Source organism: Lissotriton vulgaris, chromosome 1_2 (genome assembly GCF_964263255.1).
Source record: "Lissotriton vulgaris chromosome 1_2, aLisVul1.2, whole genome shotgun sequence".
Lineage (NCBI taxonomy): Eukaryota > Metazoa > Chordata > Amphibia > Caudata > Salamandridae > Lissotriton > Lissotriton vulgaris.
In genome coordinates this window covers 357693435-357713505 of record NC_141686.1, presented here as the reverse complement: position 1 = coordinate 357713505, position 20071 = coordinate 357693435, and the positions used below count along the sequence as shown (strand labels likewise).

The window sequence follows — 20071 nt, the reverse complement described above, 5'->3', positions numbered from 1 at the left end:
GAGCCCCCACCTAACAATAGGGAAGAGGAGCCTGATAAACAGAGTGCTCCAAAACCAGTTGCATCTGGTTTCTCATGCCCAATGCTGTAACACAAAGCAAATTGTCCTATAAATGTAGGGGCTGTGACCCCATGAAAGTGTTGTGCTTGTTCTTACTTTGGGAGGACACTCTGCCAGGAGGAACCACCGTGGGACCCAGTTTCTCTTTCCTGGGGGTCCCTGCGTGCTGGCCTGCCTGGCTGCACTTTGCTGGGGTCTCCCAATAACATGTTTGGGGATTATTGTTTCTGAGTTTTATTTGATTTTTTCTCCTAAAAGTGTCATTTTTTTCATTACGTACCCCTGCTGCAGCTCTTGCACCTAGGTCTCCTGTGTTGCACATGTCTCTGAGCGTCCTGCCAAAATGGAGTCTGCCTTTAATTTTTATTGTCTGATTAGATACAGTATCTGGGGTTTGGTGGGTTCTGTGAGGAGAGAGACATAGCAGTGAGTGGGTCAGACACCACGTCAAACTTCGGGAAAACCTCATCCAATGGCAAAAGGATGAATGGGAACATGAGCACAATGAGGAGATGAGGCCCTGACAGCACGCCAAGAGGATGTTGGGTCTGAGGGGGGCCCTGTAGAGTCTGAAGGGGAGGAAGAAAATGACAGGACAGGGACGCTAGTAGATAGTGAGGACCCCATAGATAGGGAGTCTCTAGCTGGGTCCAGTGTCGGGGCAGTGCCCCATCTCTTTCCCTATCCCCAGAGGAGTGGGTAGACAGGAGGGAAGAAAGGGAGCATCAACTGGCTTTGGAGAAGTTCAGGTTAGAGCATGCCAAGGAGATAGCGCAACAGAGGGTGGAGGAGAAAATGCTAGAGACCGAAAGGGTCTTAGCGTAGGAGAAGATGGCAGAGGCTGAGAGGGCCTTCGCCAGGGAGAAATTATCTCTGGAGGGTAGATTATCCCCTGAGTGCAGTTGTGGTTTTCTGGATTCACTAGTGAGGGTGGGGTCCAGTGGTGACAGCAATATGGAGTCCAGTGCAGGAAGTCCCAGTTCCCAGTTCCCAAAGTATGGTACCTTGTTCCCAAGAAGAGGAGTACAGGTTGAAGTTCGGGGGCAGTAAGGAACTGTCTCACCAGTCTTGGGGGGAGTTTGCGGATGAATGTTTTGTTGCACTGGTTGATAGGGTGACGGTTAACCCGGAACATGATTTTGAGGGACTGATCAATATGGTTATCAAAGAGCACATGCTCAGTTGTTGTTTGCCGGGGTTGTGCAACACCTGTTGGAGTGTGAGTCCTTTAATCCTTGGGAACTTGCACAGGAGGCAGGCTTCTGGGTAAGTGCCCAAAGTTCTGCCAAGGCATTGGAGAGTGATTACAAAAGTAGTGGCTTGGGTATCTTCCCGTCTTGTGTGGGGGAAGAGGTTCAGTGTAGCCCAGCTAGGTCCCTGTGTAGTGGGAGGGATGTAGGGGCTCACTTCCTGTCTCAGTGGAGTAGGAGTAAGTGTGGGACTGTGTGTCCCCAGGTGCCCCAGGTGCCCCAAACCCAGTCTCAGGGCCTGGAGGGTTCCCTAAGGGAACACCAGGTTGAGGGCCTAGGCTGTACTAGGAAGCCATTTGAGGGAGATCTCCTAGTGTCAGGAGACCCTGGTGCGTCTGTAAACGGAGCTCCAGTGGTTCTGTTGTCTGCCAGTACCGCTCCAGTTGGGAGGGTGCAGAAGTCCAAATTGAGGGGTGAGAGGGGGATGCGTTCCCCAGTGGAAGAACCAGTGGGTTAGGGGCCAGCCAGAAGGGATGAGACACCGATAAATGGCAGTGGTGACACCACTTCTGTCCTGGGGGGTCTTCGCGTGCTGTCAGATGAACAGGGGTCGGAGATCTGCGCCAGGCAGACCTTCACACGACACATGAGTCATGTGTTACCCTCATGTGGTTGAGCCTGTGTGTGCCCCGAGAAGTCCTGGCGTACCAGGCAAGTGTTCAACCCCAGGGGTTAGTCCCTGGGTTGGAAGGACAGGTTCAGGATCTGCTGACCTGGAGGGAGGGACATCTGTAACCAGTGTCCTGACCAGTTTGGATTTCAGTGGTACCGCTCCAGTTGTGAGGGTGCAGAACTCTGGAAGGGGGTGCAGATGGGGCGCCTCTGACCCCGGTGCAACCAGAGGGTTTAGACCCTAGGTTTGGAGACCAGCTGCTGGAGAGACGTCCTGAACTGGTGGGAGAGTTGTGTTCTGGGGGGGCCTCTCAAAGGAGGAGAGTGCGGAACACTAGGAGGAGAGGTAGGTGGAGGAAAGCCTCGTCCATGACTTCTGGTCAGCCTGAAGGTGCGGACCCTAGGCTGGAGAATCAGTGGCAGTCTAGAACTGACCTGATGAGGGGAAGAGTGGAGAATGTCTACTATGTGCCAGGGGTAACTACCCCCACTCTGTGGATGGGCAAGGACCAGTGGCATCTGGTTGGCCTAGGGCCTGGTCCTGGCCGCGGACAGCTAGGGAGTACCAGTGGGGAAGCCTAGTTGGTCCTGAGAGCTTTTACATAGGGTACCACATAATATTGGCGATAGATGGATGGATAGAGACTTTTGAAGAGTTCATAGATGCAATAGATGAAAAAGAGTATAAAGTATCTTGAGAAACATGGCTGGTGAAGGAGTGAAAGAAGCCATGAAAAAGAATTTACAAGAATGTGAAAAGACATATGATCAAATCGAAAAGGCCTTTAATGTCAAGTTTAAGCCAGTGCCAAATGTGAATTATAAAAGATACATATTCAGCCAAGAATGCCAGAGACCAGGTAAGACCATTGATGAGTTTGTTGAAAGACTGGATGTTTGGTAAAGCACTGTAAATTCAATTAATTTATGATGAGGAGGCTACCCTCCTCGGAGTAATCAATGGATGTCTGTTGTATGCATTTCAACGGTATACAGTCAAAATATTGAGTTTTTAATATCGAGTTACATTAATATCGAGTTAAAAATATAGAATGGACACAATATCGAATGGACAGAATATAGAATACAAAAATATCGAATAGAATAGCATAAATATCGAATTAAAAAATATAGAATGGACAAAACATCGAATGGACAGAATATAGACAACAAAAATATAGAATGACAGAATATAGACAACAAAAATATAGAAAGACAGAATATAGACAACAAAAATATAGAATTTGAGGTAAGTAAGTTAATATTAATTTTTTTAAGTATTTGTTATGTTAGTATATGTGTGAAAAGTGTATATTTTTATTTGGTAATTAATTAAAATATAATTGGTAATTAATTTTAATTAATAGTTTAATTGTTAATTATGTTAATTTTATTAATTTATTGTCTGTAGCGGGTTGTGGATTTATAGGGGAATAGGGTGGGAATTAATTTTGTGAATAAATACATATTGTTATTTATTTATTGGTTTTGTTTTGTTGTACATTTTAATACATATTTAATTGTTACTATTTAATTGTTAATTTGTAAATAATTTGTATTAATAGGTAAATATTTGTGATACATTTTTTTTGTATTTGTATTTGATTAATTATTATATTATATAAAATTGTTAATTACTTTTAATTAATTTGTATTTGCTATTAATATTTATTTTATTTTTATTCATATATGAAGTATTTACTTTCTCTACTGTTGCACTCTCTGGAGTGTGAATAGTAATTTTTACCCCTACACTAACCAATGCTTTCCCTACTGTTGCACTCTCTGGAGTGGGAATAGTAATGTTTACCCCCTACGCTATCCAATGCTTTCCCTACTGTTGCACTCTCTGGAGTGGGAATTGTAACTTTAACTCTCCCACTATCCAACGCTTTCCCTACTGTTGCAATTTCTGGAGTGGGAATAGTAATTTTTACCACTACGCTATCCAATCTTTTCCCTACTGTTGCACTCTGTGGAGTGGGAATAGTAATTTTAACCCTCCCGCTATCCAACGCTTTCCCTACTGTTGCATTCTTTGGAGTGTGAATAGTAATTTTTACCCCTACGCTATCCAACGCTTTCCCTACTGTTGCACTCACTGGAGTGGGAATAGTAATTTTTACTCCTACACTATCCAACGCTTTCCCTACTGTTGCACTCTGTGGAGTGGGAATAGTAATTTTTACCCCTACGCTATCCAACGCTTTCCCTACTGTTGCACTCTCTGGAGTGGGAATAGTAATTTTTACCCCTACGCTATCCAACGCCTTCTATATTGTTGCACTCTCTTGAGTGGGAATAGTAATTTTTACCCCTATGCCATCCAACGCTTTCTCTACTGTTGCACTCTCTGGAGTGGGAATAGTAATTTTTACCCCTATGCTATCCAACATTTTCCCTACTGTTGCACTCACTGGAGTGGGAATAGTAATTTTTACCCCTACGCTATCCAACGCTTTCCCTACTGTTGCAGTCTCTGGAGTGGGAATTGTAATTTTAACCCTCCCGCTATCCAACGCTTTTTCTACTGTTGCACTTTCTGGAGTGGGAATAGTAATTTTTACCCCTACGCTATCCAATGCTTTACCTACTGTTGCACTCTTTGGAGTGGGAATAGTAATTTTTACCCCTACGCTATCCAACGCTTTCCCTACTGTTGCATTTATTGGAGTGGGAATAGTAATTTTTACCCCTACGCTATCCAACGCTTTCCCTACTGTTGCACTCTCTGGAGTGGGAATAGTAATTTTTACCCCTATGCTATCCAACGCTTTCTATATTGTTGCACTCTCTGGAGTGGGAATAGTAATTTTTAGCTCTACGCCATCCAACGCTTTCCCTACTGTTGCACTCTCTGGAGTGGGAATAGTAATTTTTACCCCTACGCTATCCAACGCTTTCCCTACTGTTGCACTCACTGGAGTGGGAATAGTAATTTTTACCCCTACGCTATCCAAGGCTTTCACTACTGTTGCACTCTCTGGAGTGGGAATAGTAATTTTAACCCTCCCGCTATCCAACGCTTTCCCTACTGTTGCACCTTTTGGAGTGGGAATAGTAATTTTTACCCCTACGCTATTCAATGCTTTACCTACTGTAGCCCATTTTTGGAGTGAGAATAGTAATTTTTACCCCTAAGCTATCCAACGCTTTCCCTACTGTTGCTCTCACTGGAGTGGGAATAGTAATTTTTACCCCTACGCTATCCAACGCTTTCCCTACTGTTGCACTTACTGGAGTGGGAATAGTAATTTTTACCCCTACGCTATCCAACGCTTTCCCTACTGTTGCACTCTCTGGAGTGGGAATAGTAATTTTTACCCCTACACTATCCAACGCTTTCTATATTGTTGCACTCTCTGGAGTGGGAATAGTCATTTTTATCTCTACGCCATCCAAGGCTTTCCCTACTGTTGCATTTTCTGGAGTGGGAATAGTAATTTTAACCCTCCCACTATCCAATAATTTCCCTACTGTTGCACTCTTTGGAGTGGGAATAGTTATTTTTACACCTACGCTATCCAACGCTTTCCCTATTGTTGCACTCACTGGAGTGGGAATATTAATTTTTACCCCTACGCTATCCAACGCTTTCCCTACTGTTGCACTCTCTGGAGTGGGAATAGTAATTTTAACCCTCCCGCTATCCAACGCTTTCCCTACTGTTGCAATTTCTGGAGTGGAAATAGTAATTTTTACCCCTACGCTATCCAATGTTTTCCCTACTGTTGCACTATTTGGAGTGGGAATAGTAATTTTTACCACTACGCTATCCAATCTTTTCCCTACTGTTGCACTCTGTGGAGTGGGAATAGTAATTTTAACCCTCCCGCTATCCAACGCTTTCCCTACTGTTGCATTCTTTGGAGTGTGAATAGTAATTTTTACCCCTACGCTATCCAACACTTTCCCTACTGTTGCACTCACTGGAGTGGGAATAGTAATTTTTACTCCTACACTATCCAACGCTTTCCCTACTGTTGCACTCTGTGGAGTGGGAATAGTAATTTTTACCCCTACGCTATCCAACGCTTTCCCTACTGTTGCACTCTCTGGAGTGGGAATAGTAATTTTTACCCCTATGCTATCCAACGCCTTCTATATTGTTGCACTCTCTTGAGTGGGAATAGTAATTTTTACCCCTACGCCATCCAAAGCTTTCTCTACTGTTGCACTCTCTGGAGTGGGAATAGTAATTTTTACCCCTATGCTATCCAACATTTTCCCTACTGTTGCACTCACTGGAGTGGGAATAGTAATTTTTACCCCTACGCTACCCAACGCTTTCCCTACTGTTGCAGTCTCTGGAGTGGGAATTGTAATTTTAACCCTCCCGCTATCCAACGCTTTTTCTACTGTTGCACTTTCTGGAGTGGGAATAGTAATATTTACCCCTACGCTATCCAATGCTTTCCCTACTGTTGCACTCTTTGGAGTGGGAATAGCAATTTTTACCCCTACGCTATCCAACGCTTTCCCTACTGTTGCATTTACTGGAGTGGGAATAGTAATTTTTACCCCAATGCTATCCAACGCTTTCCCTACTGTTGCACTCACTGGAGTGGGAATAGTAATTTTTACCCCTACGCTATCCAACGCTTTCCCTACTGTTGCACTCTCTGGAGTGGGAATAGTAATTTTTACCCCTATGCTATCCAACGCTTTCTATATTGTTGCACTCTCTGGAGTGGGAATAGTAATTTTTACCTCTACGCCATCCAACGCTTTCCCTACTGTTGCACTCTCTGGAGTGGGAATAGTAATTTTTACCCCTACGCTATCCAACGCTTTCCCTACTGTTGCACTCACTGGAGTGGGAATAGTAATTTTTACCCCTACGCTATCCAAGGCTTTCACTACTGTTGCACTCTCTGGAGTGGGAATAGTAATTTTAACCCTCCCGCTATCCAACGCTTTCCCTACTGTTGCACCTTTTGGAAAGGGAATAGTAATTTTTACCCCTACGCTATTCAATGCTTTACCTACTGTAGCCCTTTTTGGAGTGAGAATAGTAATTTTTACCCCTAAGCTATCCAACGCTTTCCCTACTGTTGCTCTCACTGGAGTGGGAATAGTAATTTTTACCCCTACGCTATCCAACGCTTTCCCTACTGTTGCACTTACTGGAGTGGGAATAGTAATTTTTACCCCTACGCTATCCAACGCTTTCCCTACTGTTGCACTCTCTGGAGTGGGAATAGTAATTTGTACCCCTACACTATCCAACGCTTTCTATATTGTTGCACTCTCTGGAGTGGGAATAGTAATTTTTATCTCTACGCCATCCAACGCTTTCCCTACTGTTGCATTTTCTGGAGTGGGAATAGTAATTTTAACCCTCCCACTATCCAATAATTTCCCTACTGTTGCACTCTTTGAAGTGGGAATAGTTATTTTTACACCTACGCTATCCAACGCTTTCCCTATTGTTGCACTCCACGTTGTGGAGAAGTGTGGCTCAGGGGTTAGAGGCGGCAGACCCAGAAGCTGAGATCGGCCCTGGACCAGGGTTCAATTCCCCGCCTCGGCGGGTCTTGGGCTCAAAAATTCCACGGACTCGATAATTCTCGCTCCGGTGCCTTCTCGACTCATGGGTTCACACTCTGCGACTCTGGGCAATAGCTTGCTTAATCTCCACAACGGCCCCTCGCGGCGGGATGCCTGGCTTTCACCTTGTGGATACCCTGCCGGGGTTATCTCACAGGGGAATACCAGGACGGGTTCCCTAAGCAAGCGCCGGGAAACCCTTTGTGGGTAGCTGTGCGCTATATAAGCTCAAATACATTTACATTTACATTTACACTCACTGGAGTGGGAATATTAATTTTTACCCCTACGCTATCCAACGCTTTCCCTACTGTTGCACTCTCTGGAGTGGGAATAGTAATTTTAACCCTCCCGCTATCCAACGCTTTCCCTACTGTTGCAATTTCTGGAGTGGAAATAGTAATTTTTACCCCTACGCTATCCAATGTTTTCCCTACTGTTGCACTATTTGGAGTGGGAATAGTAATTTTTACCCCTACGCTATCCAACGCTTTCCCTACTGTTGCACTCCCTGGAGTTTGAATAGTAATTTTAACCCTATGCTATCCAACGCTTTCTCTACTGTTGCACTTAATGGACTGATTATAGTAAATTTTACACTTTTCGCTATCCTACGGTAAAAATATTGTAAATATTTAATTAATATTACGTTTATATATATATATGTATTAACAAATTAATTTTCAAAAATTTTTTTTTTACTTACATTCATTATTTATTAATTTTCAAGTTATTTAAGTAGTTTAATTATGTTTAAGTTAATTATATTTATTATTTATTAATTTTTAATTAATTTAAAGCATTTAAAAAAATTCGATATTTTGACTAACTATATTTTTTACATCGATATTTTTGATTCGATATTTTCGTACTTACCTGTTTGGAGATAGGAGGTCGATATTTTGGTATTAGATATTTTGAACTCGATATTTTTGTAACTCGATATTCTTTACATCGATATTGTTTCAGTGATCCCATTTCAAAGAAGAATGCTGATGGAAACTGAACTTGTATCAAGTTCTCAAGGCTGTTTGCGCTGACAAGCGTGCCTATCGCCAAGTGACAGACATGGAGGCCGTAGGCGTCCAAAGTGCGTCGGACATGAGCATGAAAAGTAAGCCAAGGTTCAAGGCAGAGGGCACAATGTCCTGTCTCCACAGAAAAAGAAAACTTTTTACAGATATTGAATGTCATTTCCACACGAAGGTAAATGACCCGCCATTGGACAGATATGTATAGACTGTGGTAAAGCGAATCATTTTGTGATGACTTCCAGCGTGAAGATAAACGTAAGTGCATTACAGCGTGAAGACAAAATGGCCGACCAAACGCTACATCAGTGACATTCGACGTACTCCTGGTCACACCAATTAAGGTAAATCGACGAAAAATGAAGTTGATCATCGTCTAAATCATAGAGAAATAATTCCTCTGTGTCTGTTTACAATGAAAGGGACAATGACAATTGTGCAATATTGATGTTTACTTCAAAAAGGCATGCACATATGGGGCTAGTCGAATGTGAGAAAAAATCCAATTTGAAAACAATTCAACATGAAGACAGCTGTGTTTCGATAAATATTATACCCCTGGTGATGTATCACAAAATATCTCCAGTACCACAGCTTACCAATTCAAAAACTAATGTATACTCCTGGGCTGCCTCAATGCTCTTCAAAAGTCAAATAAAAAATTTGTAGCCACGATGAAAGATGTGAAAACTGTGGTGAATGCGCCTATTCATATACTTCAAGGAACAGCTTCAAGTGTTTGTTGAGTTTCCATAGTGCTGCTGATATGGGACTGATATCAGTGAACAACACTATGAATGCTCATCATGAAATTGTAAGTAAATTTCCTTCATTATTTCATGGGTCAGAAAAAGTCAAACAATGAAAGTAAGGTTACACATAAATGAGAATTTTCATCAAAGACACAGACGGGTCGCGTTTCACTTGCAAGAAGCTGTTGAAAAGGAACTTCATTTTTAACTTATACATGGCATCATTGAACGCTCCATTGGTCCGACATCATGGCTTTCTCCCATTGTAACAGTGCCTAAAAGAGACAGGGAAGGAGCTGTACGCATAAGTGTTGACATGCGTCAGGCCAACTAGACAACTGAGCGAGAGAAACCTCACAGTCCGCACATTGCTGATATAATGACTCAATTGAATGGCGCAAAGTTCTTCTCTCGACTCAACCTAAATAAAGGATCTTACCAATTGGAACGTGAAGAACAATCCAGGTACTTTGCAACCTTCTCTATGCATATTGGTTTGTTTTGCTACAAGTGATTGAATTTTGGTATATCCTCTGCTGCAAAACTTTTCCAAGACGTCATTTGACTTATCATATAGCCTGTAGTAAATACATTTAACTATAGTGATATATTGGTATTGTGGGGCTGCACAGAAAGAACATTACAAAACTCTCATGCAAGTATGTCATTTGCCGAATGATGCTGCCTTAACTTTGAATGCTGTCAAATGTGAATTCCAAAAGAAAAACTGGAAATTCTTCAGCCATGTCTTTGGTGATGGGGGTATGAAACCTGATCCAGCTAGAGTACAAGCATTGTCAACTGCAAATCCACCACAAGGCATTTCTATCTTACGATCATTTCTTGGAACGGTCAATTACTGTTCTAGATTCATACAAGACTTTGCTATGGTCATTGCACCAGAACTAACCAAAAAGAATGTGTCTCTTCAATGGGCACGTGAGTGTGAGAAGGATGTCCAAAAAATCAAGCAAGCCATTGAGAACGCCATTGAAATGCCCTACTTTTATACCAAATTCCATACAGAGGTTGTAGTTGATGCTAGCCCTGTAGGGTTAGGCGCAGTCCTTGCACAGCATAACGGACCGCCAAATGCCCGAAGACATATTGTGGTACATGCCAATAAGAGCCTGTCACAAACTGAACGTGCTTACTTGCAACCTGAGTAAGAAAGTTTGGCAGTGGTTTGGGCTTGTGAATAATTTCCATGTGTTTGTGTATGGAAAGCCCTTCACATTAGTGGCTGATCCCCAAGCATTGTTGATGATATTTGGCAATCCCACAGCAAAAATGCCTCCTAGAATTGAGCATTGGGGTTTGAGGTCACAAGAATTACAACTAAACGATTCTTCATCATCCAGGGAATGATCAGAAACTGGCTTATTGTGCCCTGGTCCCCCATCTAAGACAGTGGAGGATTACTTCAAATGTATTGTGAAATTGAGCACACCAACTGCCATGTCTTTAGAGCAAGTTGTCACTGCCACAAGCCAAGGTCAAGACATGTCAAGATTAAAGGTTGTGGGACCAGTATTCTAGACCTCTCACTAATGACAGCGAGTATATGAAGTTCTGAAATGTAAGAGATGAACTTTCAGTAACGCAGGAAGGTCTCATCCTGCAAGGTACACAGATTGTTATTCAGCAAAGTCTCTGACAACAAGTAGTCGAATTTGCCCAAGAAGGAGATCGAGGAATAGTTGCCTCTGAGAGAGCTCTCCGTGATCAAGTCTGGTTTCTGGATCTTGACAAAAGGGTCAAAAAAAATTGAAGACTTGTCACATATGCAACTATCTTTCATCCCAAGTTAGTCAGCGACCTTTGATTATGTCAGAATTGCCACATCATGCTTGGGTGAGAATTGCTATTGATTTTTTATGGGACTCCAGAGAATGGACATCATCTTCTAGTTATTGTTGATCAATACTCCCATTTTCCATTGGTAGAAGACCTTTCATCCACTACACATGAGCAGGGTTATTCAAAAACTAGATGACATCTTTGCGACATGACTTGTACCTGCAATCTTAAAATCTGACAACGACCCACCTTTTAATAGTCAAGAATTAAAAAGCGTTCTAAATCACCTCAATATAAAGCATCAAAAGCACTCCCCTTTGACCCCAGGCCAATGGTCTGGTAGACGCCTCATGAGTACTCTAAATAAAGCTGTTCAGCATTCTGCATTGGGAAAGCTCGACCTTGACGGTGCTTTGAACACTATTCTTTGAGGTTAGCGTGTGACCCCCTCACTCGACCACAGAGGAAACCCCTGCAACTATCATGTTGGGAAGAGCCATGACAACCAAGCTTTCCCAATGGGAGGGGCTTGGTGTTACAGGGGATACATCTGCATACATCTGCATGCTGATAGTCTCCTTGGGCTGGGAGAGAGGTGGTTCACACTTTCATTTGAATAGGTTGTGTCCTGCCCTCACTCAAAGGGCTGGTTTACCCCCTGCTGATCATCTCGAGCCAGGAATGGGCTGCAAGGGACTGTTGCACACTTCTGAGGGTTCATTTGAAGTCACCCGTTCATTAAAGACATTTTTGAGTATATGTACTGGAGCTCTGATCCCATGTTTTTAGACGCTGCTTGGGACTTGTAGCCAGACACTGTTGGCTCTACAAACTGCTCATTGCCATGAGGACTGCTGTGCTGCCAGGAGCAATAACAATTTTGACTAACTGCCTTGTTGTGTTGACCTGCTGCTGCTGGGCTGCATTTTGGTTCCCCCAACTATGACATCATCAGACTAGACAGGTCTGCAGGCAAGATTGGAGGTGGTATTGCATGCATACACCGGAGCAACATCACCGTAAATAGAGCCATACCCTCTTTACTCCCTTCCTGTGAATACATCAGCCTCCACATCAACAGTAATGGTAAACCTGTCTGCTCGCTCCACATCATCTATCACCCACCTGGCGACAACCTCCTATTCAGAGAACACCTCATGGACCTGATCACATCACTCACCAGTCGACGAAACAAACACATTTTTCTGGGTGACTTTAACCTCCACTGGAATGACCCTAATGACACAGTGGTCAACAGCCTCAAAAACTTCCTCAACGCCTTAGACCTCAACCAACTGTGCAGCAGCCCGACGCACAATAAAGCCGCAATCTTAGACTTAATCATCTCTAAGACTGATTCCACACATCTGGAATCTATCCTCCCTTGTGATTGGTCTGACCATCACATCATCACCTTCTTCATCAAGGAAACAATCAAACTGAACTCGGCCCAAGCCACAAAGGCGAAGATATGGAAAAGAGATCGAAAAAGCTCAAAACAAACACGTTACCCACCTCTAGTCAGAATCTACTTCTACACCCTGCTGGAACTTCCAATGTAATTGACCTCACCAACCACTACCTAAACTCCATGACCTCGATAATTAACGAATTGCTCCCTTGCAACTAAAGAGAATCTCCACGAAAGACTCTAAACCCTGGTTCAACGGTCTCCTTAATGAGGACAGAAGTTCTCTCAGAACTGCCGAACATAACTGGAGATCAGTACTATCCGCCAAGCTCCTCTTGACTCTAAAAAGAAAGAGAAATGCTTATTTTCGATAGGTCAAACGCTGCCAAAGCAGACTTCTTCAGTCAACAACTTAACCAGGCAAGAAATTGACCCAAAAAACCTTTTGAATTAATCAAAACGCAATCTAAGGACCATCCTCAACGGCCACAAGAACTAACTCACCCACAACCAACATGTCAGGACTTTTCTAACCACTTTAACCTAAAGACTGAGAACATCAAGAAAGATCTCCTTAAGGACCTAATCTCTAATTCTGGCCCCCTCATCAAAACCTCCCCCCTACCCCAAAACGCTTCTCAACAAATCATATCAAAGTTTACCTTAGAAAACGATGCAACATGGTCATACTTTTACACCTATTCTGAAGAATCTATAGGCAAATTTCTCAGTGCACTGAAGCCTTTCAATCACCTCACTGACCTCCTTCCCGCAAATGCGGTTAAAGGTCTTACACCTATGCTACTATCCCTATGGACCAAGATCATCAACAGCTCACTTCAACAAGGCTGCATCCCCGACTCCCTAAAGGTGGGGCAGGTGGCTCCCATCCTTAAGAAACCCTCAGCTGACCCCACGGACCTTAACAACAACCGCCCTATCTCCAATATTCCCACCCTGGCCAAACTTCTGGAAAAATGTGTTCAACACGAACTGACAAAACATATCGATCACTTCAACCTCCTAAACAAACACCAATCCGGCTTCCGTGCAAATCAAAGCACGGAATCAGCCATGACATACATCATTGATGATGCACTTCAATTACTTGATCAAAAAGAAGCATGCCTCCTCATCCTACTAGACCTTTCCTCAGCGTTCGACACCGTCAAACAGGAACACTTGATAGATCTGTTGAAACACAGAATGGGTCTCTCAGGATTAGTGCTCAAATGGTTTACCTCTTTTCTGTATAACCAGACTCAAAAATTCAAGGTCAACAACACCCTGTCCAAACCAGTTCCTGTTACGCTAGGAGTCCCACAAGATTCCTCTTTATCTCCTACACTCTTCAACCTGTTCATGGAACCACTCACCGATCTGCTACAAACATCCAGCGTGCAATTTCACATGTATGCCGACGATACCCAACTTTACCTCCCGAACCCGTGTTACCGTGCCGGGAGACCGTCATTTCTTATTGGGGAGACTATTATGTCCAGTGGGCCGTTGTCTTCATTTCCGACGCAGCCCAATAGCATGCATCGCACCAATTATTTCGTTATACCACACATGTTGCTGAGCGACATCCGATATAGAAACCATCATTAGCTGTATCACAGAGATAAGATTTCTGTACCTATCAGTATTGATTTCCATCAATGGCGGCAGGCCACGCTTCACTTCTTTTTGGAACGAGGCATATTGAGCAGTTTCACCCAGTATATTATCTAGAGTTTCCGTTACCTGTTACGGTGCCTGCTTCATACTACGCCTATCCTCTGTACTTTACTGGTCACTTACTATTCTGAATCAACATCACAGACCTAGCCCTGACGAAGTTACAACACGTAAATGAAACGCGTTGGCTGTGTATGTCCTTTTTGGTAGAATTGCCTAAATAAAGAAAAGAAAATCCAAAGCTACAAGAACCCGCGTAATTCCTTTGAGTGCGCCTTCCATTCTGTCTCCATATCTGGTTGTTCAACTTTACCTCAAGATCAACACCTTGGACGACATTAGTTTGCTTAACAATACTCTTAAGACCACCCAAACATGGCTGGCAGTGAATCACCTCAAACTGAATGCGTTAAAAACTGAATTCCTCCTTGTTGCCCCACCTGCCCAAGTCCCCACAATGCACAATTTGATCAAACACCTCACAGCACTCGATGTTCAACCAACCATTGTGGATTCGGCAAAATCTCTGGGTATAACTCTGGACTGTAACCTCAATATGCAGAAGCATATTAGTAATGCAATGAAGGGAGCAAACTTTCATATCAATACACTGAGGAAGCTGAAGCCCTTCCTACCTCCCAATGACAAGTTAGTGGTTCAGGCTCTAGTTCTACCGTGGCTGGACTATGGAAGTGTCTCGTTATGCGGTCTCCCCAAAGCCACTACAGCTCCTCTAAGAGCCTGCACCAACGCGGCAGCGACACTCATCACTGGCTCGAAAAGAAGGGCACACATCTCCCCGGATCTAAAAACTTTAAACTGGCTGCCATTTGAAGCCAGAACCCACCTGAAAATAGCTTGCATGACGCACAAGGCCTTACATCATAATGCACCCAGCTATCTCACACAAAGCCTCACAATATCTGGAGGGTCAAGATCAAAAAGAAGTGCAGAAAACCTCCTTCTGAAGCCACAAAAATTAAATAAGAAAAAAACGTATAATTGTTCCTTTTCAGGATTGGCACCCAGGATAGGGAATGTCCTTCCACCAGAAATAAGACTGAACCCCTTCACCTCTTCCTTCAAACTGGAAGTAAAAGGCATCCTTATGGCAAAATTTACGTAAACATAGCCTCATATGACTGTGAGACCCCCTACTCCATTCATCCTACCTAACAACCTAATCAATTTTTGCCACTACCATGATCCACATGTTTCGCCCTTGCTGTGCACCGCACTGCATGGCTTTTTATATGTATAGTCTGGTCCATTTATCTGACGTCTTTATCATCAATGTATTACCATCACCTTCAGACCGAGGTCCGGTTCTGCACCTTATCTGATCTGATTTGTCCTTCTATCTGTGATTGTCTTTGCTGATTTTCATTATGGTCCTGTTTATCCTTAATGTTTGATTTATCCTTTTGTTTATTAAGTTTTCTGATGTTATTCTTATGATCCTGCTTAATTTTATTGTTTGTTATGCCTATACACATTTACTGTAAAGCGCTCTGATACCCGCAAGGGCCTTGTTCGCGCTCTATAAAACTTTCAAAATAAATAAATGTGCTGTCTGCTGCCTGCCACCTCCTTTGTGCCCCGAAGTGCTTGTTTGCTTGCCCCCTGTTCTCTCGAGATCTCAGGGCCATCAAAGACCTTGTTGCCTCTTTTCTCCAAGACTTCTGCTGGGTGAGCCCATTTTACAAGGGCTAGCATGTCGCCAGTGCTCCCTTCTACACCAAGGTAAAACTTTGTGCATTACAGGACAGTGCACCATGGGCCTACAGTGCAGCGCCCTGACCAAGGGAGTGCCTTTGTGCATTCTAGGGAAGTGCTCCATCTTTTACAAACCAGCATGTGGTGAGCGTTTTTCTCTAGCGTGAACAGCGTTGTTTCGCCTGGAGGCATTACCAGAGAAACAAACACGTCCTTGAGCATCGTGCTCACTGCAGCTGAATTGTATTGTGACCCTCACCCCCGGAGCCTGCAAGATATCGCCACCGTCAGATGCCACCAAGAACAAACTAGTGTGGCCCCTCTGGTCGTGAGACTCGAGGAACAGCCCCCTGAAGACTTGTACTGCTCTGAGGTGGTACAGTGCAGCGTCTAAGGCTGCAGAGCTACAGTAGCTGCAGAAAGCCTTCAAGGCAGGCCTTTCGACGACACGTTGTTCTGTAACATGTGGCGGGCCAGCATTCTGAGGCTCATTCCAGCCAGACTCACCCTCCGGTTTTAACGCGTATACTGCACGAAGCTCTCAACGTCGGGTCCCACTCCAGAGACATGACAACATTGTTAGCAAGTTACAGATGCCCTGAGGACAGTGACCCGGCACCCACGAAGGTACTGTGAGGCGGGTTGGGTCCAGAAGAGTGGTAAAGCCGCCCTGCTCTCCTTCACGGGTGGCTTGGTTTCCCTTGGGCAAAGAGACGCGATTCAAGCGGCCCCGGCAGGCTCCAAATTCGCAAGAGCGCGAGGGGCATTTCTTGTTCAGCATTGTCTCTGCTCTGGAGATGACTGCAAGAATGGCGAAGGGCCGTCCATAGAGGAGAACTGCTGGAAGACTCAAGCTCAATTACTGTTTAGCGTTTAGTAGGTGCTCCTGCGCCGTACGTTTGGTTTCTAAATGCAATCCCTTTAACCACGTTCACTATAATTACCGTATGAAGTGTAATAGAAGCGCAGGTGCGCTGTGACCTATGTTTTCATAGTCATTTGTGTTTTTCTCTTTCAAACCTGCATTATTTGCACTAACGGTGTGATTTAAGTCATTTTGGTCTTGTTTGATGTACAATATAGAATCTATTTTTACTTAATCCTGCGTGGATTCCCTTTTGTGGTTTACTCACTGTGTTGCTGCACTAGTGTGTTGCACAAATGCTCTGCACATTGCATCTTTAAACTAGCCTGACTGCTCTGCGCCAAGCTACCAGAGGGTGAGCGCAGATTATCTCAGGTGTGTATCTGGCTTACACTGACTAGAGTGGTGGATTCTGCCTGGCTTAGGTGTCTACCCTAGCCAACCAGAAAGCCCATGTCTAACAGTAGTTCTTGTGAATCACTTGATTTCCCAGCATGCTCCTGCTGTAGAAGTAAGTCACCGCACTTTGTGTAGGAGGACTAGCCACCATTTGTGTCTCAAAAGGAAGTGTGACTCTTTTTCTTAGAACATACATTGTTTTCTCTGAATTGTAACTGTTCACTTCTCCATATTATATCAATGCAGCTTTTTCAAAAAATATTTTCTTCATGTAATTTTCAATGTTTTTTCTATTTTGCAGAACAACAATCACATCTAGAAAATATGAATGGGATAAAAAGCCATAAAGGTTCTGGAGGCAAGATGAATTATACTCAAAAAAGCTACTTAAGAAAACGGCGCAGAATGCACATGAGGGAGAGACACTTTGCTTGTAATGTGTGTGACAAAGGATTTATCAATGAGACACTTCTTGTGAGGCACAAAAAAGGACACACCAGCCTCAGGCCATATCCCTGCGAAACATATAAAAAGTGTTTCACTCAAAAGGCTACTTTTTTACAGCATCAAAAAATACAAACTGGAGAGAGGCCTTATCACTGCACAGTGTGTTCCAAGCGCTTTGCTCATAGGAAAGGCCTTGTACGACATCAAAGCTTACACACAGGAGAGAGGCCTCATCAAAGTGTACATACAGGAGAGAGGCCCCATCAAAGTGTACACACAGTAGACAGGCCTTATCACTGTACTGTTTGTGCAAAGAGCTTCACTCGAAAGAAAATCCTTCTTCAGCATCAACGCATACACACAGGAGAAAAGCCTTATCGGTGCATCATGTGTGAAAAGAGCTTCCGTCAAAAGGCAAATCTACTAAAGCACGAACTAATACACACCGGAGAGAGACCTTATCACTGCACTGTGTGTGAGAAGAGCTTCAATCAAAAGGCAAATCTACTACAGCACCAAAGAAAACACACCCGAGAGAGACCTTATCACTGCACCATATGTGAGAAGAGCTTCAGTCAAAAGGCAAATCTACTAAAGCACGAACTAATACACACTGGAGAGAGACCTTATCACTGCACCATGTGTGAGAAGAGCTTCAATCAAAAAGCAAATCTACTACAGCACCAAAGAAAACACACCAGAGAGAGACCATATCACTGCACTGTGTGTTCAAAGCGCTTTTCTCGTAAGGCACACCTTGTACAGCATCAAAGTGTACACACAGGAGAGAGGCCTCATCATTGTACTGTGTGTTCCAAAACCTTCTCTCGGAAGGCACACCTTGTACTGCATCAAACAACTCACACTGGAGAGCGGCCTTATCACTGCACTCTGTGTTCCAAGAACTTTGCTGATAAGGGATCCCTTGTACGGCATCAAATCATACACACAGGAAAGAAGCTTTATCAATGCACTGAGTGTTCAAAGCGCTTTACTTATAAAAAAGGCCTTGTACAGCATCAAAGCGTACACACTGGAGAGAGACCTTATCACTGCACTGTGTGTTCAAAGGGCTTTTCCCAGAACGGAGGCCTTGTACGGCATCAAAGCGTACACACAGGAGAGAGACTTCATCATTGCACTGTGTGTTCAAAGCGCTTTTCTCGTAAGGCAACCCTTGTACAGCATCAAAGCGTACACACATGAGAGAAACCTTTTCACTGCACTGTGTGCGAGAAGAGCTTAAATCAAAAGTCAAGTCTCGCAACACCAAACACTTCGGAGAGAAACCTTATCACTGCACAGTGCCTTCCAAGCTCTTTTCTCAGAAGGTAACCCTTGTGTTGCATCAAAGAACACACACCGGAGAGAGGCCTTATCACTGCACTGTGTGTGAGAAGAGCTTAACTCAAAAGGCACATCTTCAACAGCTCCAAATAATACACACTAAACTGAACCCTATCACTGCACAGTTTATGCCAGGAACTTCACTCAAAACGAAAGTTTCTACAACACCAATAAATGCAAACTAGATCCATTTTCACTGTAACAATCTTTTGTCCTGCTTACCACAAAAGTACGTTTTACTGGAATGTTGTAACTTGGCGAGGGCTTATAGTCAAAAATGCCTAATGGCCAGTGTTCCCTGTAGGGTACGTGCATTTAGTGTAATAACCCTGAGCGCACAAACTCCTTTGCGACGCGCATACACTTTATACATCACCGAGGCACCATTTGCAGCTCTTGCTTTTAAAAAGGGAGCAGCGTGGAAAAAAAGATCTCTTGCTTGAAGGAGTACAGAGAGCAGATCTTGGGTCTAGCAACATACCATCGTGGAAGAGGGGAGAAAGTTGCAGCGTGCCTCTTAAACGGCAGTGTATCGGGTTGCCGAGGGTCACAAGTTGTGCAGCATCTTTCTTCTTCACATGCCGTTTGCTGCACTAGTTTCTGAGAGAGGCTGCAGGGCTTTAGAGGCAGCTGTGGCTCTCTGGGCGTGATTCGTGCCTTGCAGATTAATTAATTTTATTAGGCCATGCACTAATTAGCATTGTTCGGTATTTAAGGGCATGATGTATGGCATACTGATGTTTAAGTCCCAGCTAAAGGTGTGTTCAAAAGGCTCAGTGCATAATGGTATGCCTGTACTAACCTTATTTAGAGAAGTCATTTCTGACCCTGCCGCAAGCATGCTAAGGCATATGTGCCCCCAGTGAGGCAGCATCATTAAGAAGTGTCATTTTCCCAGCCTAGACCTGGGCTCCGTAATTGCAGCTCTGGTCACCTGTGAAGCGTGATTGCGAGCAGCCATTCAAGTATGGAGATATGATCGGTAACCAATCACATCCTCGTGGTATTTCTTTATAAATGTGCTGAGTCTTTCTCACTGCTAGTTGATTCTATTGTACCAACCGAATATAGGATTAATTTACCACCTCTCTCACATCATTACATGAGGGCACAGCCGCAACGCTCTCACAGCATCTTACAAAACACACACT

At 43.7% G+C, this 20071-nt stretch overlaps 1 protein-coding gene across 1 annotated transcript in view; it reads left to right on the top strand.

Annotated features, from left to right (window-relative positions):
- Positions 1-18779, top strand: part of LOC147736830 (uncharacterized) — a 32848-nt gene extending 14069 nt beyond the window's left edge. Inside the window, exon 2 of the mRNA XM_086953824.1 lies at positions 17428-18779. Within this exon, the coding sequence (XP_086809950.1) occupies positions 17428-18779 (1352 nt within the window). The remainder of the gene's footprint in view (positions 1-17427) is intronic.
- The last annotated feature ends 1292 nt before the right edge of the window (positions 18780-20071 follow it).